Source organism: Carassius carassius, chromosome 4, assembly GCF_963082965.1.
Source record: "Carassius carassius chromosome 4, fCarCar2.1, whole genome shotgun sequence".
NCBI lineage: Eukaryota > Metazoa > Chordata > Actinopteri > Cypriniformes > Cyprinidae > Carassius > Carassius carassius.
The window spans coordinates 7,478,701-7,492,488 of record NC_081758.1 but is presented as its reverse complement, the minus strand read 5'-3'; the positions used below and the strand labels follow the sequence as shown (position 1 = coordinate 7,492,488).

At 41.4% G+C, this 13,788-nt stretch overlaps 1 protein-coding gene across 3 annotated transcripts in view; it reads left to right on the top strand.

The window, feature by feature from the left end:
• Window positions 1–13,788, top strand: part of LOC132133182 (serine/threonine-protein kinase PAK 3) — a 352,144-nt gene that overhangs the window by 305,598 nt on the left and 32,758 nt on the right. For all 3 annotated transcript variants that reach the window (XM_059545952.1, XM_059545943.1, XM_059545934.1), the window contains one exon: window positions 13,252–13,389. In XM_059545952.1, coding sequence (XP_059401935.1) covers window positions 13,252–13,389 — 138 coding nt within the window. The remainder of the gene's footprint in view (window positions 1–13,251; window positions 13,390–13,788) is intronic.

The following is a 13,788-nucleotide window of genomic DNA, read 5'->3' as shown; positions in this document are numbered from 1 at the left end:
TTTCAATTGACTTCAATTAAACACCTTTTCACAATGGCAATTCAGTAGTTTAACACTGAAATTGTGCTTAATTTAGAGGATTCATTAAACATAAATATGGAAAACAAATAAATTTTTATTCATCTATTGCACAAAAGCAACATGAACTAATATAAAATATAAACGATTAACAGGTGCAAGCATAGGCAGAGTTTCTATTTAGGCTATAACACATCTCTGCAACATTGAGCAATGCAGTGCTTAAATTTGCATGCTCACGAATCCTCTCATTATAACACACAAATTGTAAACATTATGAAATATTCATTATGCATATATTTATTTTATTATAACAGAGATTTTTGAGATTGCGAAGAACTGAGATGTCTTTTAGAAATTATAAATGCAGCACTCTTTGGTGGCATTCTGCCATGTCAAACCATGCACACAGCAGCCGCTTGATTTAGTAAGAAATAACAGTGTGCTGTGAATGTTAATGCTTTAATAACAAATATTTATTGGAAAGGGTGTATGCTTGGGTTTCATAAATTTAATGGAGAAAAAAGTATCGTAGTAATGTAGCTTATTACTAATTACTTTTGAAATAAAGTAATCAGAACAGTAACAGGATTACTTCTATAAGGAGTAATCAGTCATTTAATTACATTTTCAGAGTAACTTACCCAACACTGATGTCAAATACTACTAAGTTTAAAGGGTTTGTTGTGGACTGAGGAGACTGCTATGTTTATTTGTTTATTTAGCCATATTTTACATTATTTCTTTAAAGATTTTAATGAAAAAACTTTTTTCTGTCAAAAAACTATTTTGTAAATGTGTAGCATATTTTTCTAACTATGCTGCAGTGCTTGTAAAAATTGCATGAAAAAAAAACATCAAATTAAAATGACTTAAATTATATTTTAAGTACTTACTAATAGTATTATTAGTTAAAAATAATAATAATAATGTTGGTTAACAGTTTACCAGTCAACTATGGTTCCCCTTCAGGAACTCGAGCTGTGTCAGAAAACACTATGGGAATGCAGACCGACTCTGAATAACGTTAATCAGTCCAATTAATGTGCGAGACGTCATGGGGGGTAACACAGCGACCAGGAAGCTATAAAAAGCACGTTAGGTGGAACGAGCGTCAGCTTTCTGTCATTCAGCGAAGCTCTGTGTGTGTTTCAGTCATTCCATTCATGTCTGTGAGTCTTATTTACTGTTGTTTGTCAAAGTTGCACAATCACAAAGGCTGAGACTAAGACAAGGCATTTGGGTGAAAGTAGATCAGGTTTCAGGTGTGTTCCTCCTTGCCCACGCTCCATAATGAGCAGGCATACACACTCTCTGTGTGTGGTCTGCTTGGGAGTGGAGCACGCAGAGTCGACTAGAGCACTTAGTTCAGTCATTTCCTGCTGGTCCTCTGCTTCACAGGACCAAGCTAGCAGCTCAGAGTACATCAGACACCAGTCTCAAGAGAGACTGGCCCCGAGCAGGCTCTGATATTGGAACAAGAAGTAAACACCCTCTTGAGGAAGGAGGCCATCGAGGTGGTCCCTCCTCATGACAGAGAGTCCGGGTTCTACAGCCGATACTTTATAGTTCCAAAGAAAGACGGAGGGTTGGGTCCGATTTTAGATCTGCTTCAGTTAAAACACTCAGTAATGCAACTGAAGTTCAAGATGCTCATTATCATACAGGTCGTGTGTCAGATCAGGTCCGAGGACTGGTTTGTCACGATAGATACTTTCATGTCTCCATCCTTCCCACTCACAGGAAGTTCCTATGGTTTGATTTCAGGGGCGAAGCTTACCAGTATCGAGTTTTTCCTTTTGGTCTAGCACTCTTGCCCTGAACTCTCATGAAGTGTGTGAATGCTGCTCTGGCTCCACTACGAATCCAGGGCATCTGCATACTAAATTATATCAACGATTTGTTGATTTTGGCTCAATCAGAGCAGATGGTGGTTCAACATCGAGATATGGTTCTCGCCAATTTGAGAAAGTTGGGGTTTAATCTTAACCATTTCCACTCCATTTCAGAAGACAACTCATCTGGTCGTGATGTGGGATTCGACCATGATGCAGGCATGGTTATCCCCTACTCGGATCAAGTCAATCCTCACTACAGTCGCGAGAGTCAAAGAAGGCCAGTCACTCACTATCAAGCAGTTTCAGAAACTATTGAGGTTAATAGCAGCTGCATCCAACATGATACCTCTTGGCCTGCTGTACATGAGCCCCCTACAGTGGTGGCTCAAGACCAAGGGGTTCTGCCTGAGGGGAAAACCACTTTGCATGATCAAGGTCACGCGTGATGCCTACGTGCATTGGACATGTAGAGGAAGCCTTGGTTCTTGTCTCAGGGCCTGGAGAAACAGATATGGAGAATATTTGGTCAGGCTCAGGTGGATCTTTTTGCAACTCAGATGATAATGCACTGTCCCCTTTGGTTCTCTATGACATATATGGCTCCGCTGGGGCTGGATGCCATGTTTGCAGACTTGGACGAGGGAGCCCATCTTGCTGTTTATTGCTTATCGCTGTCTCACGTTTACGACTGCGTTCCTTCTAGCTATTACTGTCAGGGATGGATGACAGGAAGCAAAATGCAAGTAACAATTTGTTGATCGTGGTGAATGTGAAAAGGCTTCAGCTGACGGCGGGTGGCGCAGGGACCTCGATGGACAGCACAGGACTGGTGAGATGGTGAGTAGCGTGCGTTGGTGAATAGATGATGAGAGATCCAGAAGATTATGTCATAATCCACAGTGAAGACAGAACCCGAACAAACCCACGAAACTGAACGCTGAACAGGAGGGATACAGACATGCAGCAAAGAGAACCTCAAACAACGATCTGACAAACAAGAGACAGAAGCATTAAGACAGAGCATTAAGTAGGCAGATGGAATGAGATGCAGCTGCCACTGATCAGCGGTAACGCCCACATCAAACAATCAACGTAGACATGAGACGAGCAGGAAACAATGCATTCATTAACCATGACAATTACTTCTCTAAATAGAGTTGGAGATCTTCAGGCCCTCTCAGTGGCCCCTTCCTCATGCATAGATCCATCCATCAATTATGAACATTCAGCCGCAAACATGAGGTGCAAGCGGTCATGAGCGTGGATGGGAGAATGGCCTAAAAATCCTTTAACAGATTTGGATTTTAGAAGCATAAAAGTGTGTTATGTAAGCCAGGTTAAAGAGATGGGTCTCTAATCTAGATTTAAACTGAAATAGTGTGTCTGCCTCCCGAACAATGTTAGGTAGGTTATTCCAGAGTTTAGGCGCTAAATAAGAAAAGGATCTGCCGCCTGCATTTGATTTTGATATTCTAGGTATTATCAAATAGCCAACCTGTCCTCCAACCAATACGCTCATATAGGTCGTTTGTCCAAATCCTTGAAATACGACCCATCAGAGCGTATACTACAATTGCGCCCCTATCGGCAAAAGGTCGTTTTCATATTAATGTTTTGTACTCTTTTATTTGCACTCTGATTTGTGTTTCGTGTAGCTCAGTTTGTAATTGTTGCGTTTTACCTTGATATGTAATCATGCTATCATGGGTTCGATCCCAGGAACAGACGTGCACGAAAATGTATATGGTCAATAAATCATAATTTAGCATGATTTCTGTGAGAGTTAGGTTTAGGGGTGGGGTTAGGTGTGGTCATTCGAACGAATAAGCCACCTAGTAAAATATGTAGGAAATAATGTGAGATCGGTGTAAAAAGCCCACACGTTGCATTTAAATAAATGTGCGTTTTGATTGGTAATGACGTTATATGTCATTTCATGATGACAGACGCAAAACGATACTGTCATTATTTTTACGCCCGCTAGAGGGCGCTTAACTTTAAAACGTAAATATAGGTCGTAATAAGGTGCTTGCACAGACCTATATGGTCGTTTTTTGTTGGAGGACAGGCTCCAAATAGCCTGAGTTTTGAGAACACAGCAGACGTATAGGATTATAATGTATCAAGAGCTCATTCAAATACTGAGGTGCTAAACAATTCAGGGTTTTATTAAGTAATAAGCAAGTTTTTAAAATCTATACAACATTTAATAAGGAGCCAGTGCAGTGTGGACAGAACAGGGCTAATATGGGCATACTTCCTGGTTCTAGTAAGAACTATAGCTCCTGAATTTTGGACTACCTGGAGTTTGTTTACTAAGCATGCAGAACAACCACCCAATAAAGCATTACAATAATCTAACCTTGAGGTCACAAATGCAAGGATTAACATTTATGCATTTGACATTGAGAGCATAGGCCATAATTTAGATATATTTTTGAGATGGAAAAATTGAGTTTTACAAATGCTAGAAACGTGGCTTTCTAAGGAAAGATTGCTATCAAATGGCACACCCAGCTTCCTAACTGATGATGGAGAATTGACAGAGCAGCCATCAAGTCTTAGACAGTTATTAAAGGTTATTAAATGCAGAGGTTTTAGGTCCTATAATTAACACCTCCGTTTTCTGATGATCTCTCCCAAGGGTAACGTAAAGCGTGAAGAGTAACGGCCCTAGTATTGAGCCTTGAGATACTCCATACTGCACTTGATACTGCACTCTCAGTACTATGATACGGTCTAAATCCTGACTGGAAATCCTCACAGATACCATTTTTTCTAAGAAGGAACATAATTGTGAGGATACTACCTTTTCTAATATCTTGGACAGAAAAGGGAGATTAGAGATCGGTCTATAATTAACTAGTTCTTTGGGGTCAAGTTGTGGTTTTTTGATGAGAGGCTTAATGACAGTCCATTTTTGGGACATATCCTAATGACAATGAGGAATTAATAATAGTCAGAAGAGGATCTATGGCTTCTGGAAGCACCTCTTTTAGGAGCTTAGATGGAATAGGGTCTAACATACATGTTTTTGGTTTAGATGATTTAAGAAGTTTATACAATTCTTCCTCTCCTATAGTAGAGAATGAGTGCAACTGTTCCCCAGGGGATCTGTAGTGCACTGTCTGATGCGATACTGTAGCTGAAGGCTGCATGGTTACAATTTTATCTCTAATAGTATCAATTTTAGAAGTAAAGTAGTTCATAAAGTCATTACTGCTGTGATGTTGGGAAATGTCAACATTTGTTGATGCTTTATTTTTTTTGTTAATTTAGCCACTGTATTGAATAAATACCTGGGGTTATGTTTTTATTCTTCTAAAAGAGATGAAAAGTAATCAGATCTAGCAGTTTTTAATGCTTTTTTGTAGGATAGGTTACTTTCCCGCCAAGCAATATGAAATCCCTCTAGTTTTATTTTCCTCCAGCTGCGCTCCATTTTCCGGGCTGCTCTCTGTAGGGTGTGAAGTGTGCTCATTATACCATGCTGTCAGACTGTTTTCGATAACCTTCCTTAAGCGTAAAGGAGTAACTATATTTATAAAATGCTTAAAAAAGAGAGTCCATAATTTCTGTTACATCATCAAGTTGTTCTGTGTTTTTGGATATGCTAAGGAATTCTGATACATCAGGAATATTACTTACAAAGCATTCTTTTGTGGTAGAAGTGATGGTTCTATAATACTTGTAACAAGAAGTAGAATTTACAGTTTTAGCTCTATGATGTTTGCACAAAACGAAATAATGATCTGAGATCATCACATGGCTGCATAATTTCAACACCATCAACATCAATTCCATTTGACAGTATTAAATCTAGAGTATGATTTTGACAGTCAGTAGGTCCTGAGATGTGTTGTCTAACCCCAATAGAGTTCAGAATGTCTATAAATGCTGATCCCAATGCATCCTTTTCATTATCGACATGGATATTAAAATCAACAACTATTAAAACTTTATCTGCAGCCAGAACTAACTTGGATGTAAAATCAGACAAACTCTTTAATAAAGTCTGTATGGTGCCCTGGTGGCCTGTATACAGTAGCCAGTACAAACATCACAGGGGATTTATCATTAAATCTGAAAAGAGGACTTTGGACCACTGGGCAACTGTCCAGTTCTTCTTCTCCATAGCCCAGGTAAGACGCCTCTGAAGCTTTCTGTGGTTCAGGAGTAGCTTAACAAGAGGAATACAACAACTGTAGCCAAATTCCTTGACACGTCTGTATACCTTGACCATATGCCAGCCTCAGTCCATTCCTTGTGAAGTTCACTCAAATTCTTGAATCAGTTTGCTTGACAATCCTCATAAGGCTGTGGTTATCTTGGTTGGTTGTGCATCTTTTCCTTCCACACCTTTTACTTTCACTAAACTTTCTTTTAACATGATTGGATACAGCACTCTGTGAACAGCCAGCTTCTTTGGCAATGACTGTGACTTACCCTCTTTGTGAAGGGTGTCAATGATTGTCTTCTGAATAACTGTCAGATTAGCATGATTTTGATCTTCTTATTGATGATCTTCTCCATGATTTTGTAGCCTAGTGAACCAAACAGAAAGACCATTGTGAAGGCTCAGGAAACCGTTGCATTAGTTGTGAGTTGATTAGCTGATGTAACCATATTCTAATTTTTTGAGATATTGAATTGGTGGGTTTTTGTTAAATGTGAGCCAAAATCTTCAAAATTTAAAGATTTAAACTACTTCAGTCTGTGTGCTTTGAATTTATTTAATACACAAGTTTAACAATTTGAGTTGAATTACTGAAATGAATAAACTTTTCCACAACATTCTAATTTATCGAGGTGCACCTATGTATATATCATTCATTCAAAGAGTTTTCTTTATTTTCATGACTATGAAAATTGTAGATTCAGAACGAAGGCATCAAAACTATGAATTAACACATGTGGAATTATATATGGAATTATATACATAACAAAAAAGTGTGAAACAACTGAAAATATGTCATATTCTAGGTTCTTCAAAGTAGCCACCTTTTGCTTTGATTAGTGCTTTGCACACTCTTGGCATTCTCTTGATGAGCTTCAAGAGGTAGTCACCGGAAATGGTCTTCCAACAGTCTTGAAGGAGTTCCCAGAGATGCTTAGCACTTGTTGGCCCATTTGCCTTCTGTCTGCGGTCCAGCTCACCCCTAAACCATCTCGATCGGGTTCAGGTCCGGTGACTGTGGAGTCCAGGTCATCTGGCGAAGCACCCCATCACTCTCCTTCTTGGTCAAATAGCCCTTGATGCCTTCAGTGTGACTCTACAATTTTCATAGTCATGAAAATAAAGAAAACTCTTTGAATGAGAAGGTGTGTCCAAACTTTTGGTCTGTACTGTGTATATATATATATATATATATATATATATATATATATAAACTTATACCCCCAAAAATCCAAATGGTCAAGAGCAGGGAGTGATTTTTCTCCTCGTCTTTTGATGTTTGATTATCATTAATGCCAACACTTAACTCAAGACACAAGACGAGACCAGATTTTTACAAATTTGTAAAAAAAAAAATCTCAATGACCAAATACGACTCGAAAAAATTATTTAACTAATCATCTTGTAATAAATGTAATTTAAGTTATACTTTCTGAGTATGAATTATCATATGCAGTAAAAACAACAACCCTCAAGCACTGTAAAAGGTTTTGTTCAACTGACTGGCTTCACTACTGTATGATTTCATGTGAGTCTCTTCAGACCTTAGAACTGAACATGAATTATGAGCTTCTAGAAAATGTGTTTTCCTAACTGAACTCATTTTCACAAATTGAACATAGAAATAAAAACATAATAAATAACAAAGAAATAGTAATATTAAGTTTGAACAATAAGTGTTCTCTCTATATTAAAAGTGCAAATAGAGACAATTTTTTTTTTCAGCATTATGCAGAACTTGAAATTTCTGGTACCCTGTTAGATGGTGAAGTGCGACATCCATTTGGTTGACTTTACATTTAACAATATTTCACATTCTCACCATCTCTGAAATGGCAATGTTGATAATACAATGTTACAATATATGTTGACTGTAACATTAATTTAGCAATTTAGCCAATTGAACATTTTCAAGTCAACATCAAATTGCCATGAAATATCAAAGCAACTAAAGAGACATCACAGTTTACCATCTAACAGGGGACCTAAGTGTTTTGATGAACATTAGCACTATTGCATCTGTCTGTCTATCTGTATGTCTGTCTGACTGTCTTACTGTCTGACAAAATTATAATCCTCGATAGGAGCTTCCCAAGAATGTGTTTTGATACGCTGAGAAGTGTACTGGGGTTAAGTCAAGAAAATCTTAAATAAATGTTAAATAAAACAAATGCTATTGTATATTATAAGAGTCATTGCCTCAGCCCTTGAACTGTTGCCATCTGGCTGACTCTAATGTTCTTACATTTTCTTACTATTATTATTTAAATGCAACTCTAAACTTTGAAACATTCACACATTATCACCATTGCACAGATATTCTGATAGAAATCCAAAATGGTTAATAAATTAGTATAACCCGCATATATTTTCTGGGCTTGACACTAATACAAATACACTTCTCAATGTATGGATGCAATCATATACAGTCAAACCAAAAATGATTAAGACAAAACATGCAGGACACTAGTTCATTTATGTAAGTGAGGATGGCAAAATGTATTCATACATATGACTAGCAGTAAAACTGATAAAAAAAATTGAGACCAGAAATTATTCAGACATTTGACCTAACCATGTTTTGCTTAAGTGATACCTGACACTATCAAGACAAATTTGTTCTGACACAGTTTGGGCCCTATTTTAACGATCTAAATGAAAAGTGTAAAGCGCAGGGTGCAGGTGCACTCAGGACGAGTCCAAATCCACTTTTGTTATTTTAACAACGGAAAAATGGTTGGCCCGCCCGGGCGCATGGTCTAAACGGGTTGTCCCTATTCTCTTAATGAGTAATGGGTGTTTATTTTGGGTGTAAAGTGCAATAAACCAATCAGAGTCTCATCTTCTATTCCCTTTAAGAGCCAGTTGCACTCGTGTCATGACAGATTTGCTATTTACACGGTGGAATTTGGCAAGCGCAAAGACAGAAAGAGTCTCTGAGATTAAACGGAGCTGCTCGTGTGCGAGCAAATAGATAGCCTAAATCTGATCCACGCGATATGACATAATTCTGATATGACATGTAGGCCTTTATATATTGTGGCGGGGTGAAGTAGGACACGACACGAGAAGGAGGGTAAGTTCCCCGAAGGGTGGATTTTATTAAGGGATTCCGTGAAAGAACGGGCGATGCTGTGAGGTGGTTTGGGTATTCGGTGCTCGGCGTCCTTACTTGAAAGTGCTCTAGTGCATTGTGGGTCCGTGCTCTCCTGTGGCGTTGGGGCTGGCGGTCACACGCTGTTTTCTAGGGCAGAGGGAAAGACAATGTTACCGCGTCACCCTGGCGTTGGTGTCCTTCGCCCGGGCCATCCACTGCAGGGGAGTGTGGTCCGTGAGGAGGGTGAAGTGGCGGCCGAGGAGGTAATAACGGAGCTCCAGGACTGCCCACTTGATGACCAACGCTTCCCTCTCTACGGTGGCGTACCGCTGTTCTGCTGGGGTCAGCTTGCGGTTGATGAACATCACCGGGTGATGAACATCTCCCAACCCGGTGTCGGACGTGTCGGTTTGCAGCAGGAAGGGACCTGATACCCAAAATACTTGGCTTCGGCTAGGGCCAGATGACACTTCCGCGGGTTGGCGGCCAGGCCAGCCCGGCGCAGCTCCGTGAGCACCCTCCGCAGCCACTCTAGATGGTCCTCCCAGGTCACTGAGTGAATCACGACGTCGTCGAGGTAGGCAGCCGCATAGGCCTGGTGTGTCCAGAGGAGGACGTCCATGAGCCGTTGGAAGGTGGCTGGGGCCCCGTGGAGGGCGAAGGGAAGGACCCGGTACTGCCAGTTGCCACTTGGGGTGGAGAAGGCCGTCTTAGGTTTCGCCTGCTCCGTCAATGGGACTTGCCAGTAGCCCTTGGTGAGGTCGAGAGTGAATATGAACTGGGCCCTTCCCAACCCGGTCCAGCAGCTCGTCGACGCGGGGCATCAGATAACAGTCAAACTTGGAGACCTCGTTCAGGCGGCAGAAGTCGTTACAGAAGCGGAGGGTGCCATCAGGCTTCGGGACCATGACGATGGGGCTGGACCATGGGCTGCGCGATGGTTCGATTACCCCTAACCTCAGCATTTCATGTACCTCCTCCTCGATGGCGTGTCGTCGAGCCTCCGGGACACGGTAGGGCCGCTGCCGGACGATGGTTCCCAGTGGTGTGCGGACATCGTGCTCCAGTACGTGGGTATGCCAAGGCTGGGGGGTGAACACATCCAGAAACTGACTGACCAGGTGCTGCAGGTCCGACTTCTGGGCGGCGGAAAGTTGGGCATCCATATCCACAACCACGGGAGTGGAGCTGGCGTAGGTGGAGAGCTGGGGCCCGGTCCCGACCCAGCGCTTCAACAGATTAATGTGGTACAGCTGATCCTCCCTTCTTTTTCCGGGCTACCGCACAAGGTACGTAACGGGGCCGACCTTTTCTGTGACTGTATAAGGGCCTTGCCAGGTAGCGAGGAACTTGCAGGCAGCTGTGGGCACAAGGATCAGGATGTGGTCTCCTCGCTGGGACCCGTGGTTGGGCCGCCCCGTTGTAATGCCGTTGCTGCACTTGTTGTGCTTTTACAAGATGTTCCCGGACAATGGGCATCACTCTATCGATCCGTTCCCTCATCACACACACATGCTCGATGGTGGTTCGGTGTACCGCCAGTTGTTGTTCCCTGGCCTCTCAGGCCACGTCGAGCAGTCCGCGGGGCTGTCGGCCGAAGAGCAGTTCGAAGGGGGTGAAGCCAGTGGAGTCCAGAGGGATTTCCCGAATGCCGAGGAGCATCAATGCCGGTGCTTACCGTTGCATTGATGGTGACTCGCCGCGCAGGCACTTCCCTGGTGTCGCCATGCACAAAGGATATGGGGAGCTTGGTCTTGATGTCGGCCCGAAGAGGTAAAATGGAGGTCCTGACTAGGCTGACGGCGCTGCCCGCGAAAATCCCGTGGTGCATTTTCGGTGTGCACGGTGCAGCCCACCAGCCAAGGTCGTCCTGGGGAGCAGGGAGCTTCCATGGGCATGGGCTCATCCTGTGGGGTGGGAACCGCCGGCTTGCTCACCAGACGCTGGGTGCCCTCCGGCGTGTACCGCTCCTGGACCACCCTTCGGGGAAATGGCGGTGCTCTGTCCCCTATCTCCCGGTGTTGGGTGGCCTCCGCCAGCTCGATGGCCTCGACAAATTCATCTATGTTGGCCGGGTTCCGCATCCCGCCGGCCTGACGTAGTGGGCGGGGAAGGGCACGTAGGAGGCGGTCGACCACGACGTGCTCTGCTACCTGGTGTACGGTGGGACCCCCGGCCAGAGGCTTGCAGCTTGGGCCCTAAACTCTGGAATAACCTACCTAACATTGTTCGGGAGGCAGACACACTCTTGCAATTTAAATCTAGATTAAAGACCCATCTCTTTAACCTGGTTTACACATAACATACTAATATGCTTTAATATCCAAATCCGTTAAAGGTACCAGGAACACTTTCCATAACACCAGATGTACTTGCTACATCATTAGAAGAATGGCATCTACACTAATATTAGTCTGTTTCTCTCTTATTCCGAGGTCACCGTAGCCACCAGATCCAGTCTTTATCCAGATCAGAGGGTCACTGCAGTCACCCGGATCCAGTACGTATCCAGACCAGATGGTGGATCAGCACCTAGAAAGGACCTCTACATCCCTGAAAGACAGCGGAGACCAGGACAACTAGAGCCCCAGATACAGATCCCCTGTAAAGACCTTGTCTCAGACGACCACCAGGACAAAACCACAAGAAACAGATGATTCTTCTGCACAATCTGACTTTGCTGCAGCCTGGAATTGAACTGCTGGTTTCGTCTGGTTAGAGGAGAACTGGCCCCCCCAACTTAGCCTGGTTTCTCCCAAGGTTTTTTTTTTCCATTCTGTCACCGATGGAGTTTCGGTTCCTTGCTGCCGTCGCCTCTGGCTTGCTTAGTTGGGGTCACTTCATCTACAGCGATATCATTGACTTGATTGCAAATAAATGCACAGACACTATTTAAACTGAACAGAGATGACATCACTAAATTCAATGATGAACTGCCTTTAACTGTCATTTAGCATTATTGACACACTGTTTTCCTAATGAATGTTGTTCAGTTGCTTTGACGCAATGTATTTTGTTTAAAGCACTATATAAATAAAGGTGACTTGACTTGATTTGATTGTAAAATAAATAAAATCGTGATCAGTGCATCCTTAACTGGAATAGTTAGGCCTACCTGAAAGACCTGAAAAAGCATGGTTTATTTGAGTTTTATCTTTGAACTATTGTACCTATTTGTGCAAAATGGTTATTATTTATTATAATACAATGTTACAGTCAACAATGAAAACAATAAGTGTAATTTATTGATTGATTGATTGATTGATTGTGGCAAGTCCTGTGAAAAATTTGCCAGGGCAAGTAAGAAATTTAAACCACTGGCCGAACCGGACCAGTTAAATATGTCTTTACCATTAAGCCCTGTTAATACGATCAAAATTAGTGTCTTAACACTTGTACACAGATCTGTAAAACACGTAGGTTACATAATGATATTTTTAAGTTAAAAACTTAAAATATGTACTTGAAAAGAAAAAAGGATGACTTTGAATAGCATAACTGTAAAATTGTGAGGAAGAGCTGAGCAGGTCTTACACATGTATTTACTGGTCTGAGAATGACTTCCTGCTTAAACAGGAAGTAATGGATACCAAAAAAGGTAGAAATATATGTATGTAAAAGGAGAATGCATGTGTGTGAAAGCAAAAAAAGTATGTAAGGAGAATGTATGTGTGTTAAAGCAAGAATGAATGGATGTGATAGAGTGTGTGTGAGAGTAGAAATGTTTGTATGTGTAAGGAGAATCTAAGTGTGTGAAAGCAAGAATATAAGAATATATGTATGTGTAAGGAGAATGTAAGTGTATGAAAGCAAGAATATATGTATGTGAAAGGAGAATGTAAGTGTGTGAAAGCAATAATATACTGTATGTATGTGAAAGGAGAATGTATGTGTTTATATATATATATATATGATTTTTTTTTCAGTTATGTAATGAAAAAATACCTTAAAACAATTTTTATGTCCCTTTTCTTCAAAATGACCAGAAACACTGGTCCCCTCTTGGTCAGTGTAGAGTGACAGTCTCCTCTTAGTAACATTGATGTGTATGTGTGTGTGTGTCCATGTTACATTTAGCATAATTATTGTTCTACTGTATTAATGTTTTTCCCTTTTAATAGGCCCTTTATTTAATTGCAACAAACGGCACTCCAGAGCTACAAAATCCTGAGCGGCTATCCTCAGTGTTTCGTGACTTCCTGAAGGGCTGTCTGGAGATGGATGTAGATCGAAGAGGGTCAGCTAAAGAATTGTTGCAGGTAACAACAAACTATGTCTGAGACATCTGTATTACCTTAAACTCAATTAATTAAAAATTGAACTCAAGTTTCATGACATACATCCGACAGGAACAGTGGCAGGTTCTATGCTACATTTTCACAGTCTACAGTTCTTCACGCTGCTCTGTATTATCATTTAAATAGATTATAAAAATACTTGTTCCTATAACCCTATCATGTACACAACAACTTCAGCTGACAAACTAAAAACACCAAAAATGACTGCCAAAGTTATAATATAAGGCTGCTGAATTTTTAGCAGTCTAGATTATTTAGTATTGTTTTTGTGTGTGTTGCCAAAAAACTCCCTGTATGCGTGTATTAAAATGTACATTCATTTGTTGTGCTTCACACAATAGCCAACAGAGGGAACAACAT